At 39.2% G+C, this 21,780-nt stretch overlaps 2 protein-coding genes across 3 annotated transcripts; both read left to right on the forward strand.

Moving 5' to 3' along the window:
- Nucleotides 1-553: 553 nt before the first annotated feature.
- On the forward strand, nucleotides 554-6,360 carry LOC147849993 (DEAD-box ATP-dependent RNA helicase 7-like). Of its 2 annotated transcripts, XM_087337049.1 has the most exons (15): nucleotides 565-1,353; nucleotides 2,245-2,379; nucleotides 2,466-2,606; nucleotides 2,693-2,804; nucleotides 3,113-3,183; nucleotides 3,413-3,567; nucleotides 3,683-3,797; nucleotides 3,885-3,986; nucleotides 4,075-4,135; nucleotides 4,270-4,441; nucleotides 4,551-4,647; nucleotides 4,737-4,831; nucleotides 4,938-5,071; nucleotides 5,614-5,704; nucleotides 5,901-6,360. In XM_087337049.1, exons 1-15 carry the CDS (start codon nucleotides 712-714, stop codon nucleotides 5,974-5,976), a joined length of 2,199 nt encoding a protein of 732 aa, XP_087193175.1. In that variant the 5' UTR covers nucleotides 565-711; the 3' UTR covers nucleotides 5,977-6,360. The 2 variants fall into 2 exon arrangements, with proteins under 2 accessions (XP_087193174.1, XP_087193175.1); XM_087337048.1 differs by lacking the exons at nucleotides 5,614-5,704; nucleotides 5,901-6,360 and adding an exon at nucleotides 5,323-5,507 and having other exon boundaries at nucleotides 554-1,353.
- Nucleotides 6,361-9,324: 2,964 nt separating this feature from the next.
- LOC147849994 (U-box domain-containing protein 52-like) lies at nucleotides 9,325-14,421 on the forward strand. The gene is made up of 9 exons (XM_087337018.1): nucleotides 9,325-9,840; nucleotides 10,403-10,524; nucleotides 10,799-10,920; nucleotides 10,996-11,174; nucleotides 11,289-11,731; nucleotides 11,914-12,051; nucleotides 12,158-12,739; nucleotides 12,864-13,622; nucleotides 13,891-14,421. Exons 1-9 carry the CDS (start codon nucleotides 9,651-9,653, stop codon nucleotides 14,086-14,088), a joined length of 2,733 nt encoding a protein of 910 aa, XP_087193144.1. The 5' UTR covers nucleotides 9,325-9,650; the 3' UTR covers nucleotides 14,089-14,421.
- Nucleotides 14,422-21,780: the final 7,359 nt, after the last annotated feature.

The following is a 21,780-nucleotide window of genomic DNA, read 5'->3' on the forward strand; positions in this document are numbered from 1 at the left end:
TCAGATGTTCGAAACCAAATGATTTCTCTCTCTCTCTCTCTCTCTCTCTTACACACACACACATTCATTCACTCTCACTCATTTAGTGTGCATGTGATATATGGATGCATTGTATGTATGTATGTATGTTGTATGTATGTATGTATATGATGCATGTATGTATGTATGTATGTGATGTATGTATGTATGTATATATGTAGGTATGTGATGTATGTATATATGTAGGTATGTGATGTATGTATGTATGTAGGTATGTGATGTATGTATGTATGTAGGTATGTGATGTATGTATATATGTAGGTATGTGATGTATGTATGTATGTATGTAGGTATGTGATGTATGTATGTATGTAGGTATGTATGTATGTATGTTCATGTATGTATGTATGTATGTATGTATGTATGTATGTATGTATGTATGTATGTATGTATGTAGATGGTTTAGGGTTTGAGCAGCAGAATATTATCATCTTTCTTCTTCACGTTTCTCCTCTCCTCCTTCTGTCAGAAACCCCTTCTCTCAGAATTGGGTTTAGGGTTTCCGACAGTCTGTAGGTTTAGGGTTTCCGACAGTCTGTCTGTCTGTCTGTCTGTCTGTCAGTCAGTCAAGTGATATAGACACACCTCTGTCTCTGTCTCTCTCTGTCTCGCTCTCTTGTCTGGAACGCTCCTTCTTGCTTAAGATCCCCCTGTTTCAAGCAAGACCTCGATATGCCTGGACCCGAGACAGTGAAGCAGATGAAGGCTTCTTCTGACGATCTCTCCAACCTTCATACATCGCCTTCCCTGGACCTCAAGCAAATCAAGAAGAAGAAGAAGAAGCAACAGCAGGAAGAAGAAAATGGCGTTGAATTATCTTCACCCGTGCAGATTGACATTTCGCCGATGAGCGAGAAGAAGACGAAGAAGAAGAATCTAAAGAAGGATAAGTCTGATGATTCAGACGGGAGCGATGAGCAAGAAGTGAAGAAGAAGAAGAAGAAAGAGAAGAAGGCAAAGAAAGAAAAATCTGAAACGAGACAGGATTCATCAGAGAGCGATGTGGAAGAAGAAACACCTAAGAACAAGGAGAAGAAAGAGAAAAGCTTGAAAAGGAAAGCTGAAGATTCGCCTGTTTCTGCCAGAGAAGCGAAGAAAACTTCCGTGGTGAAGAAGGCTGAGGTCGCCCAGAGCGAGGGTGAAGAAGGGAGCGAGATTCTGAATCCGTATTCTGTTTGCAATTTCAGAGTCTCAGAGCCATTGAAGCTAAAGCTCAAAGCTAAAGGAATTGAGGCTCTCTTTGCAATTCAAGCTCTCACCTTTGATGGCATATTTGAAGGGAAAGATCTTGTCGGCCGAGCTCGGACTGGACAGGTGTGTTTAGTTTTTTTTTCCATCTCTATAATCCCAGTTTCTGAACATTCATAATAGATCTACATTGTGAAGTCATTCACATTCAATAGATATGAACGTACTCCACCTTTGGTGATATTGTTTCATTTATGTATATCAACACGCATATGCAGAAAAGAATAACTTTTAGCTAATCAATGTGAATACCTACATACAACGTTTCTTAAATTGAGGTTATATTCTTGCATATTAATCACTTGACATGAGCATTTTACATTTAAGGTGTGTGAGCATTGCATTTTATAGGGCTATGTGATCTTTTAAGTGATTAATTTTGGAGACCTGTTTATAGGACTATGCTATCATTTCAGTGATTTGTTGAGGAGAAAATCATTAGCTTACTGTATGTGCACTGATATCGAAGAAACAACTAATCTCTACTACTATACCATCAATTTACATGATTCTTTGGACTTGTAGTTTCTAATGGAGATATGAAGGCAATGCTTTCACATTGTGCACTAGGCATATCATGCATTGGCAAATCGCATGTAGAATTGATAGGGGTGATGTTCCGCAGTTGCTTATAAAGAAGGATTCAAAATTGTTACCTTTTATTGAACTACTTCTACATACATGCCAGTGGTTTTGAAAGTTTTCTTTTATTCGTTTACCATAAGTTGGCAAAACTACTTAAAACAGATTTTCTGTTAATTGCCTCATGCAAATGGGAGTGCTTTATTATTAATTGTGGTGCGGACTAGATATTTTATGCAGCCGTATTTGGTACTTTGACACGTATATAGGTACTGGTAGCATAATCCATTTCTGAATGTAAAGATCTCATTGTGTAGTTTTGCTCTTTTAGAAAATATGCTAATCTGTTGGACCTGACACTACGGGATTTTACAGGGCAAAACGTTGGCGTTTGTGCTTCCTATCCTTGAATCATTAAGCTTAAATGAGAGCTTCAGGTCTACAAACAAACAGTATGGTAGAGCTCCTAGTGTTGTTGTGCTTGTGCCAACACGAGAGCTTGCTAAACAGGTGAGAATGGTGTCTCTTTGTTGGTGTGAATAATATATACTCAGTTTTGGCATTAATAGTTCTCTACCACGCGTGAATTGTTTTAGGTGCATGCTGATTTTGAGTACTATGGAAGTGCCTTTGGTCTGAGCACAGTTTGTGTATATGGTGGTGCACCATATGGGCCACAACAAAGTGCAATGCGTAGAGGAGTAGATGTTGTGGTGGGCACGCCTGGTCGTGTCAAGGTGATTTTGTGTTTAATTAATTGTCTATACAAGGATCAAGAATCATATATAAATTATTTTTCTGAAAACTCTTCTTTCTTTTAAAGGATCACTTAGAGAGGGGGAGCTTGAATTTGAAATCTTTGAAATTTCGAGTGCTTGATGAGGCCGATGAAATGCTTAACATGGGCTTTGTTGATGATGTAGAGACAATCCTTGGTAAGTTTTTTTTTTCGTATGATTCTATACCAGAAACATTTGTACTGAATAATGAAACCTTGTCCTTCCTTCGATAATGTTCAAATGAATAAACTACATTTTAAGGCTGGTTATAAATTATGAACTACAGCTATCCCTTCATTATGATGTGGGCACAATCCTCTCATGCGTGGCTTATTGTAACAAAGTTTTCCATGAACATGTTTAAGTTCGAGGTTCTCTTGTTTTTGGTTTTTGGTATACAAAGATATTATTCTAATTCTTGAATTATGAATATTCATGAGCTCTTTGTTTTTACGATATAACAGGTTATGGGGAGGCTACCTCTGCTGTTCAAACATTATTATTTAGTGCAACGATGCCCGATTGGGTGAAAAAAGTAAGCTTGAATGATAGCCTAGGGTATTTCTTTATAATCTATATTATGTTACGATAGCTTAGGGCTAGAAAAGTAAGTTTGATCTATAGCTTAGGGATTTTTTTATAATTTCTTTTGTAAATAATATGGCTCATTTAGTGAAAAAGTTAAGTTTGAACAACACCTGAGGGATTCTCCTGTATATTTTCTTTCATCACCTTGTTAAGTATTTTTCTGTGTGTTTTATCAGATTGCATCAAGGTTCTTAAAAGAGTCAAAAGAGGTGGTAGATTTGGTGGGAGATGAGAAAATGAAAGCTAGTTCAAGTGTGCAGCACCTCCTACTTCCATGCATGAGAGGAGCTAGGTTTCAGCTTATTCCAGATGTGATAACATGCTACGGCAGGTGTGTTCTATCTCTGTAAAGTGGTGGAGATTATTCCCTTAGAAAACACTTGTTAGAGTTGAGTGAGTGGATCTATGTTCTGTATGAGTTTACTGACATTGTAATATTTCTCCAGCGGTGGTCGAACGATTGTTTTTACAGAGACCAAACATGAAGCTTCTGAACTAGCAGGGTTATTACCTAATGTGTCTCGTGCACTTCATGGAGACATTGCACAAGCACAGCGTGAGGTGATATAATTTATCCTCTTATGGCTCTTTCCAAATGTTTTAAGTTCAGCTTTTGTGTCTTCTAAGCAACTGTTTGATTACGATTAGGTCACTCTTGCTGGATTTCGCTCTGGAAAGTTTTCTGTTCTTGTAGCAACTGATGTGGCTGCTCGTGGTTTGGACATTAATGATGTGCAGCTAGTAATTCAGGTAAAGTTTTATAGATTGTTCTATCTGTTCTCAAAGATGATGAGAAATACAAACTTCAGCTAAATTGAGTGTCTCTCTTGCATCACAGTGTGAGCCGCCAAGGGATGTCGAGACTTATATTCATCGTTCTGGCCGAACAGGAAGAGCGGGTAATGTTCATGGCATAAGTTTGAGTTCTTTGCTTGGCTATGTCAACATCATGAGCTGCATAACAGTCAAGTAGAAGAATTTTTTTGAAATATGAGCAGGAAGTTTTAAATGTTTCTTTGTGTGTCAATGACAGGTAAAACTGGTATCTCTGTACTCTTTTATGATCGATCCAAGGAGTATATGATACCCAACATTGAGCGCAAGGCTGGATTTAAATTCGAGAGAATATCTGCACCATGTCCTGCAGACCTTGCTAAGTCATCTTGTGCAAATGCTATCGAGAAGTTGATTGAGGTTTCAGACAGGTGAGTTTTACTCTTCATCTTCTTTATTTGTAAATTGCAAGTTGAGTCAAGTCTAAGTGTTTACATTTTTAATCATAACAATTCTAACGTTTTTATTATACGTCTCCAGTGTACTCCCTATATTTAAACCTGCAGCAGAAGAACTTTTACAGAGTAGTGATCTCTCTGCTGTAGAGCTCTTGGCCAAAGCGCTTGCGAGGATTGGGGTGAGTCTACATACGTAAGTCATATTTGATATGTTACATCACAAATCTATGTGCAATGTAATCAATGAGTTTTCTCTTGGAATTTTCAGGGCCATACTGACGTGAAGAAAAGATCGTTATTGACCAGTAATACAGATTTTGCTACCCTAATGCTCAAGTCTGGGAAACCATTCTATACAGCAACGTATGCCACATACACTGTCATTACTTCTTCACAAAATATTTGATTGAAACTATTATATGGTTTAGAAGTCACATTTTTCATAATGGGAAACATTTCATGCACGCAGCTATGCATTCAATTGCTTGAAAAGACTTCTTCCCGAAGACACTGTGGAAAAGGTAAAAGGGATGTCAATAACAGCGGATGGCTTGGGTGCGGTTTTTGATGTTCCATCCGATTTGCTAAAGACATTTCTTGCAGGTATGGTTTTTAACTATGTGTATGTACGGACATTTCTGCAGATCTTACACTTTCACATATGTCTCTAGCCATCCTTTCATACATATCACCTACATTCACTATCTCACATGCCATGCATCCTATGGCTTGATGAAGTATTGTGAAACCACGTGTATTTAATTTTTTATGTCAATTTTGTTAATGTTGATTGTACTTGTTCTTTGAAATGAATTGTTATTTTGGATATTAACATTTTTGGATTTGGATCTCAGCTGATGGATCTCAGGATGGCATTAAAATAAGCCAGCCTGAGAGTCTTCCAGAACTATCTGTATGTACGGACATTTCTGCAGATCTTACACTTTCACATATGTCTCTAGCCATCCTTTCATACATATCACCTACATTCACTATCTCACATGCCATGCATCCTATGGCTTGATGAAGTATTGTGAAACCACGTGTATTTAATTTTTTATGTCAATTTTGTTAATGTTGATTGTACTTGTTCTTTGAAATGAATTGTTATTTTGGATATTAACATTTTTGGATTTGGATCTCAGCTGATGGATCTCAGGATGGCATTAAAATAAGCCAGCCTGAGAGTCTTCCAGAACTCCAAATTAGAGCAGAACGCAGCGGGTTTGGACGAGGGTGAGTTGAATCTACCATCTATTCTTTGTTTTGAGCTTCTGATGCATTTTGGAGCCTTTGCATCATAAATCTTGAAACTATTGTGATGTTTGTGAATGCTTTGGTTTATTTAGTTTTTGTTCAATCCATTACATGTTGGTGGATGTTGAAATAAATGGAATCGTTGCTTAAAGAGAATGATCTTCTACTTACACAGGAGTGGAGGCCGAGGAAATGGTCCACCGCATCGTTTTGGTCGTGGTGGTGGTGGAAATAGAGGGAGACGATACTAGTATAGATAGGTCCAATAGAGGGTTCGGCAGAGGGATCAGATCATGTAAAATTTGTAATCTCCTTGCATTCTTTGTAATGCAATTGATTTTCAAATAATATTAGTAATATTTTTAGATCCTTATTGGAAGGATTCATATATATATATATATATAGGGTGATTAAGATTGGCAGAATACAGTTGCCATAAATTTTGACTGATAGTAACAACAAGAATATCTTGTTGAGAAATTGAGTTTTCATGTATGATGTCAGTTTTCCTTGAAGACATTCGTGCGGCAAAGCTTGAGCATCCTATTTGTAATATTGCAAATGCACTTGGGACATTCAGCTGTATTTACAATCTGAGTATGGTTAATGAAGTGGTAATGAATTGCCTTTGCGAATGTGCTTTTTTTGTGTGCTTGGTGTGTTCATTCATATGTTCATCTTGTGACTGATGTATGACTTGGTGGTAACTATGAGATCCTGAAAAGTTTAACATATCTTACACCTTATGAGGACTTGAAGAGAGTGGGAAATGAAGTTTTATTGTCTTCAGAAGTCCAGAAGAAACTAACTGTTACTAAAAGAAGTTTTTAAATGGGCATAGGTTGCTACTTAAGAACACTATAGAAGGAACTAGCTATTACTAGAAAGTTGGGAAGGAAATAAGTTTTAAGCGACATAGGTTGCAACTCAAAAGAACATTAGAGGAGGGAGAGAGAGACAGGATATGCTTAATTGTTTTTGAAGTCCTGAAGGAAAACATGTGTAACAAGAGGCAGAGCTTGGTTAGTACAACTTGTAGGTGGCAGTATGTTTATTTTCTTCCTTGGCTTCACAGAATGAATGTTGTGGAGTTCTCTATGGTTCATGTGCTCTAGATTCCTTGTTTACCAAAAAAAATTTGTTCTCTCTTTCTATGCAAACTTAGTTAGGAGATTTTGTGAACCCTCTTTGGTAGCCCCAAATGATAAAGGTGGGGGAACATGAAAATTCATAACTTTGGAATTGAAGCTGTTATCTTTTCTCCGGAGACGAATATAACCCCCAAAAGGGTAGTGCCCTAAAGCTCCCTAATTGTGTGGTCAAGCAATTTTTTCAACCTTCTACATTTCACTTTACACGCAACTTTATTTAGTTTTGTTGGTCAAAAGCTTTCACACATTATGCACATTTATGCCATTGGGTTCTTGGATGGTAGGGTTTGATGTAAAAATGCAATTATCACTCCAATAGGTGTTCAGTATTCATGAAATACAGTTGACCATGAGTAATTTTTTAGATGAGTCGTTATAGAGTGCTGAAGCATGTATGAATGAATGGATCTTTAATTGCTTCCATGAATAACCAAGTTGAGTTATTATCATGTAGTGTCTCCATCTTCCTCACAAAATTACTTCTTTACAAGATGACACTCCCTCATTTCACAAAATGCTGCTACTTGTCATCACAATCTTCAAATGAGAATATTGTATAATAGGTTTTCGGATCTCACTAAAATCAATGTAATCAATTTCACATTGAGTTCATATAGAGGCATGCACATCCATGTGTATGTGCATACATACAAACAAACAAACATATTAAGTCAAGATATATGAATACATTTGGAATAAGAAGCAATGCAATACAATGTGTTGTGCGCAGATTTGTGAAATTCAAACTCATGTTTTTGGAATTCATGTATATGTTATTTGATTACCAATTAGATGTTCAAAGAGGGTATAAACTTCAACATAAACGCCTTTTTAAAAAGTAAGACCGTTCCCAAAAGTTTGGTATAAACCTTCCCTCTTGAAACACATATAAACAAGCGACGAATTTTAATATGATATATTATCTCTAAGTATAAAGAGTTGTTTATTCATGGAAGCATAAAGATTTAGATTCTCAGATATATTCTTCCTTTTTTGTTGAAAAAAAATGCAAGACAAATACGTGGATGCAATGCTATGTACAAGTTAGTATATTTTAGAATATTGAATTGAGAACAAATTCCTACCACATTTATATAACTACGATACGATAATGACTCGTTGTAGGTTATTAATTAAATATAGGAGAAAGAAACCTTAGTAAGTCAACATTAGCACATGACATATTGGGCTAACTATCGAGAATATGGCGCAATTTAAGAAACATGGGTCCAATGCATATATGTAGGGTGAAAAATGAAAGGGAGGAATAATTTATTAGGAAACAAGTGTTTTGACCATAGTATGAACCATACGTACCATACGCGCATTCGCATTCGCGAATGATTGAACCATTTGTGCAAGAAAAACACCCTCAAAGAATGATAAATACCATATTTTTGGATTATCTATTTATTATGAGGTAAATAAGCCTAAAAAAATGGGGAAAAACAAAATAAAAACACAAGAATGTTTGAATAACATTCGCATTCTTTTTTCAACGTAGGAAAACGAATGTTATGCTAGACAAACACGAATTTTACGTACTATGGAACTTTTGACTATGAAATTTGATCCTCAAAGTGGTAATGTAAACTTCTCATATGACATAGAGCGGTGGAGCAATTGTGGTCAAATGATTCAGACACATTGAGCAAAGGTAAAAGAATAGAGATAATTCCTTATATAGTAGCTTCCAAGACTAAGTATCATATTATGATAGTACATGATAGCCACCCTATTATTAAATGGTCAACGTTCCTTGTGGTTTTGTCACCTTGAATCATTCATGTTTGACCTCAGAGGACAATAATAAAACCCACGTTGAAATATCATATATTTGTCTACCATCTATGAAGGTATTTGTGATTGTATTTGGATTCAAAAGTATCATATTTGGCCCCATTGTTTTCAATATTAACGTTGTGTGCATGTGCACTAATCATGGTTGGCAACTTGACATTCAATCCTCGATATTTGACATATTCAATAGTTTCACCTCAATCATGGCCTGATTGGCAACACAATGTGTCTCTCTCTCTGTGCCATAAGACAAGTCTATCATGCAATATATTTTTGTGCTTCATGTCTTAACAGGTGATCATGCAACAAGCCTCTAGATGGACATTATCATCACCGCCACCAACAACTAACTTAGACTCTCTTTAGAACCATTATAAATCACGAACTTCTTGTCATATGGTTTGCCGACGCGTATGGAGGATCTTTATATTTTTTCTCTAAAATTTATGCTTCTCTCTCTCTCTTCACTCTTATAGTCTATATAGAATCACCGCCCTCTCCTATATTTCCTCCCCCCCAACCTTAATTCGCACATATGTAACCACTACCCTCTTGTCCTATGCTATATAGGTGGACCCATGAGTTGGTCTTTTGATATTTTTTAAACAACCAATTGCATATATTTTCTGTGTAGAGGATATATTGATCTCCCCCCTTCATTTTCTTTTGATAAACATTGCCTTATGTCACTAAACAAGGTTCATCGACACTGTTGAGCTTGGCCTAATTTTGAGGATAAATAGAATAGCACTCTAATCAAATTTACAAACATTCTAGACTAAAGATTTTTGTGAATAACAAAACGGAAATCGAATAAAAAGAGCAGTGGTAAGGAAAATCTCTCTCGATCCCCCATCATCCTTTGCCTTTTTCCTCCTCCCTTTATCTTGCTTTTGCTCTATCTAGAGATCTCTACACGAGACAAGTTCATCACGAGGTTTTCAAGTGCCATCTAAATCCTAATTTGGAACAAAATGCATCCTCCCGAGGCTGGCTCCCAAAGAGTTGGTGTGGGTGTGGGAAAAGGCCCTAGTGGCCTCCATGCCCTAAAGTGGCTATTAGACAAAGAGACAACATTGGTAACAGGAGGAGGAGTGGAGCAAGGGGCAATGGTCGTGGTGCTTGTTCATATATACCCGATTGTTAGATGGATCCCTACACCAAGTATAGTTACTCAGGCTCTCTACTTATCAATTTCTTTGTTTGTTTGGACATTGGCTTGGTGCCTTTCATTGGCACACCAAAAGTCATTGAATTTTGAGAACCGAAGCTACATGATTTCCCATGGATATTGACAATCTCTCTCTCTCTCTCTCTCTCTCATAAATTCATAATACCCAATTAGATGATTTTCCATGGATATTAACAATCTCTCTCTCATAATACCCAATTGCTTTTATCTTCCATGCCTTTGGATGTGTTATGCAAAGTTTAGGAAGCATCATCATCATCATCATCATCATCATTGTCATGGCTCCCATTGAAGATGGTGATGTATTCTCTAAGCTTTTCTGTCATATGATGCTGATGCATTCCAAATGTTTTTGGGTTGTTAAAGAAGATCATGGGCGAGCCCTGTTCTTATGTTTGTGGTGGGTAAAGAAGATGGTGATGAAGATGATGATGTATTCTCTAAGCTTTTCTGTCATATGATGCTGTTGCATTCCATATGTTTTTGGGTTGTTAAAGAAGATCATGGGGGTGAGCCCTGTTCTTATGTTTGTAGTGGGAAGCAAGGTCCCTGCTTCACAAGTCAAGGACTCTATAGTGGAAAAATTCAAAGCAGACAACCTCAAGGAAGCTGAGAGGGTAATGGGTCCCTACACAAGTCTATGTCAAAAGAAACAGGTATATGTGTTTGATTCTTCATATGAGTCAATGCTTCTTGCTTTGTTTCTTGATCTCATAACATAAAGTCTATTGTTTTGATAGTCCATCTGAGTTATGCCTTTTCTCTTTGTTTCTTGATTCATAACATACAGTTTATTGTCACAATGTTTGATGGGTCAATGGGTCTGATCCATAACATAATATCTATTCTCATGTAGGGAAAACCTATTTTTGATTATGATTATAGATGATTGATGATTGAGTAATGCTTGTTGGTTTTAATCGAGAACAGGTCAAGGCAGAGGTGTGTTTGATAGCAGGTGACTTGATTCAGAAAGAGCTTGTGGATCAAATATTCAAACTTGGACTCACTAAACTTGTGCTAGGAACATCATCAAGCAATCCTTTTTCAAGGCACTTAGCACTCAATAGTTTGCATTGAAAAATGTTGCATTCTATGTTTTTTTATCTGATTATTATTATTATTAGGGCTTTGAAAGGAGAGAGTATTCCGAAATTTGTGGCGAGAAAAGCCCCTGATTTCTGCACTGTCATGGTTATATGCAAAGGAAAACTATGCTCAGTGAAGGATGCAACGGAATCCCTAACTTCACAGAGCTCGAGATCAAGCGATACGGGTAGCATACCTGATGATTCCAGGAGTGAAGGTTTACAAACAGAAAGGATAATTTCTTTTTCTTACTATACAAATTACTTTTTTCCGTGAAAAATTAGTCAATCATGGTATTAAGATATAACAGAAAGCATTTTGGGATTCATAGATGGCTCCATTAGCCAATATGGAATTACTGGTCCTGGCTCGAGTTCAGGCTTGATTGCATACTCTCCTACAGAGAGGGATCCTGAAGGCATGATGGCACGCCAATATTCAGTTCAATCTGACATTTATGAACTCCATTCTGAATCTGAGACACCAATGCATTGGTTTCGGAATAGTGTTAGTATGGACGTGTCAAAATTTGAAGCCCGAGGATTGGAACAAAGAAATCCAATTGTGATTCCTTCGAGTGAACATGAACGTGAACAACCGCTGATGTTGATGCCTGAAACATTAGGTATTCATCCAGAAAGTGATCCAGTATATTATCCAGAGATCAATGTGGTATATCTTCCTAGAAGTACAGGTGACATAGAGACTGACACTCGAGGGTTACCCAATCATGAGTCTACACAAAATCCGAGCATTGAAGATGTTCACATTGAGGTAAGGAAAGGAACCTTTTGTAAAGAAAAAGGAATACAAAGAATCTAGAGATGCATGATTAATTTACTTTGATTAGGTTTCAAAGTTATTCATAATTTTTATGATTGTAGGTGGTTGATTATGAATTCTTTTACAGATGTGAAGAATGATTAGTTTTTAAGAAACTTCCATATATGTTCCAGGATGTACAGCTACCTTCATCAACTGATTTGCTCCACAGTCAGCTCGCTGAGGCTAGACATCGAGTTGAGATTGAAGCAGCACAACGGGCAAAAAGCTTAACTGATGCGGAGAAAATAATTGAAAATGCAAAGCAAATGGTACACACTTGGGTTTTGTTGAAAATGCTGTCAATCTGAGTTTTAGCCTTTTTCTGTTTTTCTTTGCGTTTACAAAAAGAATGAATCATATGCTCTGTTCTTGCAGATTATGGAGGCTAACAAGAGACGAGACGAGGCTTTAAAGGTAGCTGAGCTTGTAAAACGTCAATCCATGGATGATGCGAGAAGACATGAAGCAGCTATGGCTGAACTCAAGAAAATAGCTTTGAAAGAGCAAGAAGCATTACGGCAAAATATGGAGGAAGAAACTCAGCATGCTCTTCATGAATTAACATCCAGAGTTGATGAGTACAAAAGAAAGCTCGCAGAGGAGCATGTGAGATGTGAAGAAGCCCTTGGAAAACTTGAGGATGTTAGAAGAGAATTGGAAAGAGAATCACAGCTAAGGAAGGAAGCTGAAGAAAGAGCTTTAATAGAGTCTGTTGCAAAAAACAATGCCATCACGGCATTGGGGAAGCTACAGAGGAATTTGAGAATGCTACAGAAGAAGTATACAATTTACACTTTTGAGGACCTAGAGAAAGCAACCAATAACTTTGACGCCAATAACAAGCTAGGGGAAGGAGGACATGGACCTGTCTTCAAAGGAATGTTGCATCACACAACAGTTGCTATCAAGGTTCTGGCTCAGGACGAAGTAGATAGGCGTGAAGAGTTCCAGAGAGAGGTGAACATTGTGTATTTTCTACTCTTTTTCTATGTCGAATTTCACCAATGTCGATCACGATATACATAAACATATATATATATATATATATATATTATATACCATGTTCTTTGCTCAATATTAGGTGGAGCTTCTGAGCCACATTCATCATCCACACATGGTGATGCTACTTGGAGCTTGCCATGAAAAACGTTGCATTGTGTTTGAGTATATGGCTAACGGAAGCCTTGCCGACCGTCTCATATGCAAAGGTGGAAGCCCCCCTCTTCCCTGGTATATGAGATTCAGGATCTGCTTCGAAGTTGCAACCGCATTATTGTTTCTCCACTCTCACTCGGAACCCATCATCCATCATGACCTTAAACCTGGCAATATCTTACTTGATCATAACTATGTGAGCAAGATCAGCGATGTTGGCATAGCTAAACTAGTTCCCAACAATCTCACGTTTGACATAACCATGTACAAGGAGACCGCGCTCATGGGTACAATGGCGTACATGGATCCTGACTATCAACGCACAGGTGTGATCAGCTGCGAATCTGATGTATACTCACTTGGCATTGTCATGCTTCAGATTTTGACAGGCCAACCACCAGTTGGAGTCATCGATCTTGTCGAAGATGCGATTGATAATCACAAACTTGAGGATGTTATTGACAAGTCAGCTGGGGATTGGCCTCTTGATAAAGCTATAGAGCTTGCTTCTTTGGCACTGGACTGTGCCGAACCTAGAAGAAAACACCGTGCGAAACTAGAAAGTAAAGTTCTTCCCATCCTCGAGAAGCTTCGAGCCTATGCTGATGGAGAAGTGACTGCTATGAAACTTTATCACGATACTGAACCTGTTATTCCAAGTTTTTTCTACTGTCCGATATCCCAGGTTTCATTTTACTATTCCGTTGTTCATTTCCTCTTTTTTTGTCATAGTGAGCGTTATATGGAGTATGCACACTAATACAATAAAGAGAAGAACAAGATCACATGATCATTATATGTAGGACAAATATGTGGGCATTTGTGCTGAAAAGAAATGGAATGTTCCTGAATGTGATGGATTACAAGAGTGCATGGATTCTCACTTGCTGCATTGGATGGGATATTCCCTTTTGTAATCCTGTGATGATGGAATCTTGTGACTTTTGCTACAGGAAATCATGCAAGATCCATACATTGCCGCTGATGGATACACATATGACCGCCTTATCATTGAACAATGGCTTCGAGGCCATGACACTTCACCTATGACCAATCTTAAGCTCGATCACAAAAATGTCATTCCTAACTACTCAGTCCGGTCAGCCATCCAAGAATGGAATGATAAAACGATGGCTCCAAAGTCAAGATAAGAATTCCCTTGGAATCGCAAACTTGGCATGAATGTTTACTCAAGTGTTTGTGTATATATATGTATAGGGTTTCATTCCATTGATTCTTTACGAAGTTTCTTTCCATCCATTTTCTGATCCAGAGCATTTTGTATCTTCTATCTGATAACTTTTGCTAACCATCCATTATATTCTTTTTGAATCCCTGGATAAACAAATTGCTTTTATACCTAAGCAGGCCATATCAATGGAATTACCTTCGTGTAACATACATTTCTGATAATCAACTGAATAACTTACCCTCATTTGACATTTGGCAAAAGAATACAATTTATCTGATTAGATCTAGCTTTAGCTTTAGTTCTGGTATTAGTGATTCTCCAACGCAAAATTGTCTATATTCATTGTTCAACCATCTATTTCTTTCTTCATACCATCGTGAATGGTAATTCAATGCAAAGCCAAAGAAAGAGGATATCCAAACAGTGAGTGATGTACAAAATTTTAGACAGTACAAAATTTTGTTATGAGAGATGCTTCCAAGGTCAATTGAATGCCAAATGAACATTGCAAGGTTGATGATGGTAATGATGACCTGCAAGAATGATGACACCAAGGGGTGCATCACATGAAGAATGAAAGCACTGAACTTGCAATGTTGAGCCTTTTCCGAGTGTTGGCTGGTGGGACAAGGTGTGAAAAGAGACAGAAGGAGCCAAGCACAAACAGTCAAATAAAGGAGCTGAATATTGACGAACGCTTGTAACGTGCTAAACATGGAGGCCTATATAATACTAAGTGATCGGGAGAGGAGGGGGATCGGGCAAGGAGTGTAAGAGAGTGAGTGAGTGCTATACCAACAGTTGATCAGTCCTTGTATCTGTATGTATTTATAATCTAGTATTATTGTGGGATTAAAATCTGTGTTGTGTCAATTAGTAAGTACTATAAAGTGTATCGTTCTTTTCTTCCTATCTTTGCGTAATCGGCTACCTGGAATCGGTTGTAGCCGATTCGGTAGAATACCTTTCCGGTATCTCATTCGAGTCTAGAACACTCGGTATGCGATCCAAGTGTATTCCGGAACAGACGATCTGCACAAGACGCCTCGAGTAACGTCAGAGTGAAGTTACCCTTCTTCATCTTGGACTAAGTATGGGTTCGGCAGGATACTCCCAAAACCTACCCCTCATTCCTACCACAGTACCTTGATTCGATTACTCAAGAAGAGTAATCGACTCTGTGTTCCTCCAGGAGGGAGTAACACAATTTGGCATGCCCGGTTCGAGCTGTGAGTACACAACGAACATGCGAAGGAGAGAGACCCAGTCACCATTATGGCGCGCCCCAGGGGAATACGCCCTCAGATAGTGTCCCGACGTGCAGAACAAGAAGAAAATGTGACCGAATCCGCCCTCACTAAGCAGCCTCTCCTGGAATCGGAAGCACAGTTAGCAGCGCTCCCCGATCCAATATTGACCAACGACAGTAGCTCCGAGGTCGATCACCCCGATGACAACAACCCACCTCGGGGGGTACCAGAGGATTCAGAAATTGAAGGCAGCACGAGGATTAGGGTTTAGGTCAAAAACAGAGAGGGAGAGAGTCTGAGTGAGAGAGAGAGAGAGAGAGAGAGAGAGAGAGAGATGCACGTTGTCTTGGGTACAAAGAGTGTACCTCTTTTTTGGTTTTTAGATATTATGTATATACAAGTCAAAAGTGTGCTACGAGTGCGTTCACACTCGTGCACTAATAAAAGGCACGATGGCCCTTTTTTTTTTCCAAAATGAAGCTACTTTCCCATTAGTTAGGTAAGGCACGATGGCCCTTTATTCCCAACAACCTCCCACCTAAAGGCAATGTGCCATGAGAGTAAGAAAAAAGAAAGTCAGCTAAGTCCAAGTATGTACAAAGCTGAACTACATACATCTATCCAACTCCCATCATCTGTCGGCAATGGGCAAATCGCTCAGCTGGAAGACCCTTCGTGAGAAGATCTGCAGGATTATTATTTGTATGTACTTTGACAAGCTCAATGTTCTTGTTGTCAAGTACATCTCTGATGAAGTGATACTTCACCTCTATGTGCTTCGTCTTTGCATGAAAGACGGGATTCCGAGCTAGCATGATAGCACTCTGGCTGTCAGAATGAAGAATAGGTAACTCTGTAATGCCAAGATCTCTCACTAGATATGAAAGCCATAAAGCCTCTTTGCATGCCTGAGTGGCAGCAACATACTCTGCCTCTGTAGTAGACAATGCAACACACTTTTGTAGTCTGGAGATGCAAGAGACTGCGCCTCCTGTGAAAGTAAACACATACCCAGAAGTAGACTTCTTGCAGTCTGCGTGACCAGGATAGTCCGCATCCGTAAAACCAACGACAGATGCCTTTTGCTTTCCAAAGCAAATGCCCAAGTCCTTTGTGCCTTTGAGGTATCTTATAATACCTTTCACCGCTTCCCAATGCTTTTTGCCGGGATTTGCCATTTACCTACTAACCACTCCCACTGCAAAGGCAATATCAGGGCGTGTAGCAACCATCGCATATATCAAACTGCCAATGGCAAAAGCATACGGAACCTTAGCCATTTCAGCCTTCTCAGCATCAGATGTAGGGCTGTCTTCTGCACTGAGTTTTAAATATGGAGGCAATGGAACCCCAATTGTTTCCCCCCCCTCCATATTGAAACGCTGCAAAACCTTAGAGGTATACTCTTGTTAAGATAGAAAGAGTACCCCTTTCGATCGGTTTCGGAGCATTCACATGCCAAGGATGTGATTTGCATCACCAAGATCCTTCATATCAAAGCTGCCATGAAGGCTTTGCTTCAATGAATCCAAGGCATGAATATCCTTGCCAGCAATCAACATATCATCAACATACAAAACCAAGATAATCAGGCTGCCATCTCCTGCCTTCTTGGTGTACAAGCATTGGTCTACTTGACTTCTACAAAAACCTTGAGACTGCATAAATGCATCAAATTTATGATACCATTCTCTTGGTGCTTGTTTCAACCCATACAAACTCCTTTTGAGCTTACAAACCATCTTCTCTTTGCCTTTAGCCACAAAAGGCTGCTGCATATATATGTCTTCATGCAGATCGCCATGTAAAAAGGCGGTCTTCACATCCATTTGTATGAGGTCCATATCTTCAGCTGCAACTAAGCCCAAAATGATTGTTAATGTAGTCATCTTGACTACAGGCGAGAAGATCTCATCAAAATCAACTCCATATTCCTGCTTGTATCCTTTTGCAACCAATCTTGCTTTGTACTTTGGCGAGGAATCAGAAATGACCTTCATTTTATAAACCCATTTGCATGGAAGTGTTTTCTGCCCTTTAGGCAATTGCACCAAATCCCAAGTGTCATTTTTCTCAAGAGATTCCATCTCTGACAACATGGCTTTATACCATTTCTTATTGTCCTGTCTGTCCATTGCTTCCTTGAAGCAAGTCGGTTTGCCACAATCAGTTACCATGACATAATCAGCCACACTGTTTGCATCAGGAACACATCTGTCAGGCTGTCTAGTAACTCTAGACGATCTCCTAACCCAATGCTCATTGTTTGGTAGTTGTTGAGCTTGCAAATCATCATTTTCAATTTGCAGTCCAGGCATTTCAGCCTGCAAATCAGCATTCACAGCTTGTTGTTCTAGCTGTTCCTGCACATTTGGTGGCTCATCATTATTGGCAAAGGTTGGCTGATTATTTCCAACCTCATTTTCTGCATTTGCAAGTAATTTTACAGCAGGTGTTTGCTGCTGTACAACGGGCACATTTTCTTGTCTAAAAGGTATTTCTTCTCGGAATACAACCCTACGTACTTCCTCAGTCTTTTCAGGTTGTTTATGCATGCGATTTTCCCGGAAGATAACATCATTGCTGTGTACTATTTTTCTTTTCTCGGGATCCCACAATCTATACCCCATTTCACCCTCATCACCGTATCCTAGGAAAATACATTTGCAGGACTTTGACTCAAGTTTGTTGCGTTCTTCTTTACGAATGTGCACAAAAGCCTCACAGCCAAACACTCTCAAGTGAGCATATGAAGGTGGCTTGCCCGACCACGCTTCTTGGGGTATTCCCCCTCCCAAAGACCTGTTAGGTGATCGATAATCAAGTGAACAGCTGTCATAACAGCCTCTACCCAAAAACAATGGGGTAACGCAACATGAGACAGCATAGTACGGACCTTATCTTGAATAGTCTGATTCATACGCTCTGCAACTCCATTTTGGGGTGGATTATAAGGGGCAGTGAGTTCCCTCTTTATCCCTTTGCTGTCACAAAATGCTTGAAAAGCCTTGGACACATATTCCCCACCATTGTCAGAGCGAAGACACTTAAGTGTCTTATTAATTTGATTCTTAACTAATGCCAAAAATGTTCGAAACTTGTCGAGCACTTCATCCTTGCTACAAATAGGGTAAACCCATACCTTTCGTGTAGCATCATCGACAAAAGTGACTGAGTATTTCTTTCCCCCTAATGATAGCCCTGGCATCTAACATACATCTGAATGTACTAACTCAAGCGGGGACGACTTCAGCGAAAGAGACTTTTTATGAGATGTTTGTACATGTTTACCATAAATGCAATGATCACAATGTTCAAAATCAGCATAACGAAGACATGGCAAGTAACCCAAACGAGAAAGTACTTTCATACCAGTTTCACTCATGTGTCCCAACCGGCCATGCCACAAAGAAACACTAGGTTGCTTGGTTATGGAAACAACATGGTCACTCACACTAGATACATGGAGAGGATACAAAGTATCACTTTTACTACCCTTGGCAATAACTCTAGATCCCTTACAAATCTTCCATTTCCCATCACCAAAGGTTGTGTGAAATCCATCATCATCTAGCTGTCCTGTGCTAATCAAGCTCTTCTTGAGCAGAGGTACATGCCATACATGCTGAAGTGTGAAAGCAAAACCATGCTGAAACTGTAATTGCACAGTGCCAATACCTGCAATTTCACATGCATAGTTGTCCCCAAGATGGACAACACCATGTCGACCCCCTGTGTAATCTGAAAACCACTTACAATGAGGAGTGACGTGAAAAGAAGCACCGGAATCAAGTATCCAAGTGTGCATGTCACCATCCGTATCTGCAAGTAAAGCATGTTCTCTATGGCATGATGAAACAAAGAGTACATCATTTCCTCTATCACTATCATGAATGACTACATTCACCTCTTCAATTTTAGTATTGCCTTTCCTTGGTTGAATGTCTCTCTTTTCTTCAATGAAATCATCTATCTGCTTGCCCTTTCCTTTCTCTTTCTTCCATTTGAAACAATCACGTTTAAAGTGACACTTTTTGCCACAGTGATGGCATTCTACATCTTTACCACGTGATTTACTACGGCCATAACTATCAGATTTGCCTCTTTGTTGTGACCTACCCCTCATATGCAACGCACTAGAGGACTTATTGGATGCATTATTTTGCCGACTCATCTCTTCCATGAGTAGAGAACTCTCTACATTGGCATAAAGAAGCATCGCATTTGAATTGCTCATAGCAGTCCTGAAAGTATCCCAACTTTCTGGCAAGGTGCAAAGTAAAAATGTGGCCTTAAACTCATCATCAATGATGAATTTCAAGGCAACCACCTGGCTGAAAATGGAATTGAACTGACTCAGGTGAGTTGACATGGGTGTGCCCTTTGTCATACGCAAATCCTAAGTTTCTTAAGCCAATAAACTTTGCTAGCTGCCATCTTTTGGGCATACAGTTCCTCTAGTCTAATCCATATAGAATAGGCGGAGTCCAAACCTTCGATATTAAAAAGCAAGGCATCAGAAATCGACAACTCAATAGTTGATTGTGTAAGCTCGTTCAACTCTTGCCAATCATCTTCGTCCATATCTGTAGCCTTTACCCCTTTGACTTTAATAGGCTTTGCATGCTTCTTTTGTACCAGGATGTTGTAGCATTGCTTTTTCCAAACCACAAAGTTATGTGCACCCTCAAGCTTCTTGACGTGCATAAGGTGGCTACTATCACTACTGCTAGTCATGGTTTCTTAGCCCAAACGGAGGACCAAACCTGGTCTGAAGAAAACGTGACCTGCTCTGTAGAAACCCTACACTTTGCTCTGCAGAAAACCCTAATCTCTGCTCTGGAGAAAACCTTAAACTCTGCTATGCAGAAAACCTTAAACTTTGCTCTGCAGAAAACCTTAAACTCTGCTCTGCAGAAAACCTTAAACTCTGCTTGCAGAAAACCCTAAACTCTGCTTGCAGAAAACCCTAAACTCTGCTTGCAGAAAACTCTAAACTCTGCTTTGCAAAAAACTCTAAACTCTGCTCTGCAGAAAACCCTAAACTTTTCTCTGCATAAAACCCTAAACCCTAAACCCTGCTCTAATACCAGTTTGAAGGCAGCACGAGGATTAGGGTTTAGGTAAAAAACAGAGAGGGAGAGAGTCTGAGTGAGAGAGAGAGAGAGATGCACGCTGTCTTGGGTACAAAGAGTGTACCTCTTTTTTGGTTTTTAGATATTATGTATATACAAGTCAAAAGTGTGCTACGAGTTTGTTCACACTCGTGCACTAATAAAAGACACGCTGGCCCTTTATTCCCAATAGAAATAGACACAATGCCTTACCCATATATGAGATACAATGACGAAGCCGACACAGAGGCACATGTCCGCGCTTTCCTCACAATGTGGCAAGCTAACCACGTGTCATAACGCTTGGCCGCAACTGATACGGAGACATCGAAAATCACAGAGTTTGGCTTATCACTCGAAGGACAAGCAACAAATTGGTACTCCCAACACAACTTGGGAGAGTTTCCATCATTTCAAGAGTTGCGGAACATATTTATTCGGCTCTTCCATAGGCAGATCCCCAAATGAGAACTCATGAGCCAGTTCTATGCCATGTTGCAGGAACCTGAAGAATCGGTTCCACAATTTATCATTCGGTTTCAGAACTTACGAGGACAGCTGGCTTGGCAAATCCCGGCAGACAAACTAAAGGAGACATTTCTCGCGACCCTCTGGGAGCCCCTCCGAACGACATTGGCACTGCTCAACTTTTCTCAACACTGGATCGAGCAGGTCATCAATCGCATCTTAACCATGGTCATCGTCTAAACTAGCAATAAACACCGGGACATTTGAAATAGGTAATATGTCAAATTTCTCTTTTTTTTACTTCCAGGGAGATGTTAAAAAATGGCTCATTTTAGCAGAATTTCACGAGGGGATTAAAATCTGTGTTGGTGTCAAACATTAAGTACTATAAAGTGTATCGTTCTTTTCGTCCTATCTCTGCATAATCGGGTACCTGGAATCTCAGACTAAGTATGGGTTTGGCAGGATACCCCCGAAACCTACCCCTCCTTCCTACCGCAGTTACCTTGATTCAGTTACTCAGGAGTAATCGACCGTGTGTTCCTCCAAGAGGGAGTAACACTGAGAACTGTCATCATGAGCACCTGAATGGGCTCAAGTGTACAAGAATATCGAGGACAAGAACTTGGATAAGGATTACAATTGTTGAAATAGGATTCCAGAAACTTTTGAGTACAAGAGCAAAATAACAAGAATTGACACTTTGAATACCTCAATGCAACACATGTTAGGAATCAAATTAAGAATGCATGAAATGACTTGATTGCTAGATATGGTTGGAGAGAGATGGCCTTGGAGGATTTCCATAACTTACCATAT

This window comes from Azolla caroliniana, unplaced genomic scaffold (genome assembly GCF_043228905.1).
Source record: "Azolla caroliniana isolate FFs.n. ecotype wild unplaced genomic scaffold, voAzoCaro1.0.p SCAF_22, whole genome shotgun sequence".
NCBI lineage: Eukaryota > Viridiplantae > Streptophyta > Polypodiopsida > Salviniales > Salviniaceae > Azolla > Azolla caroliniana.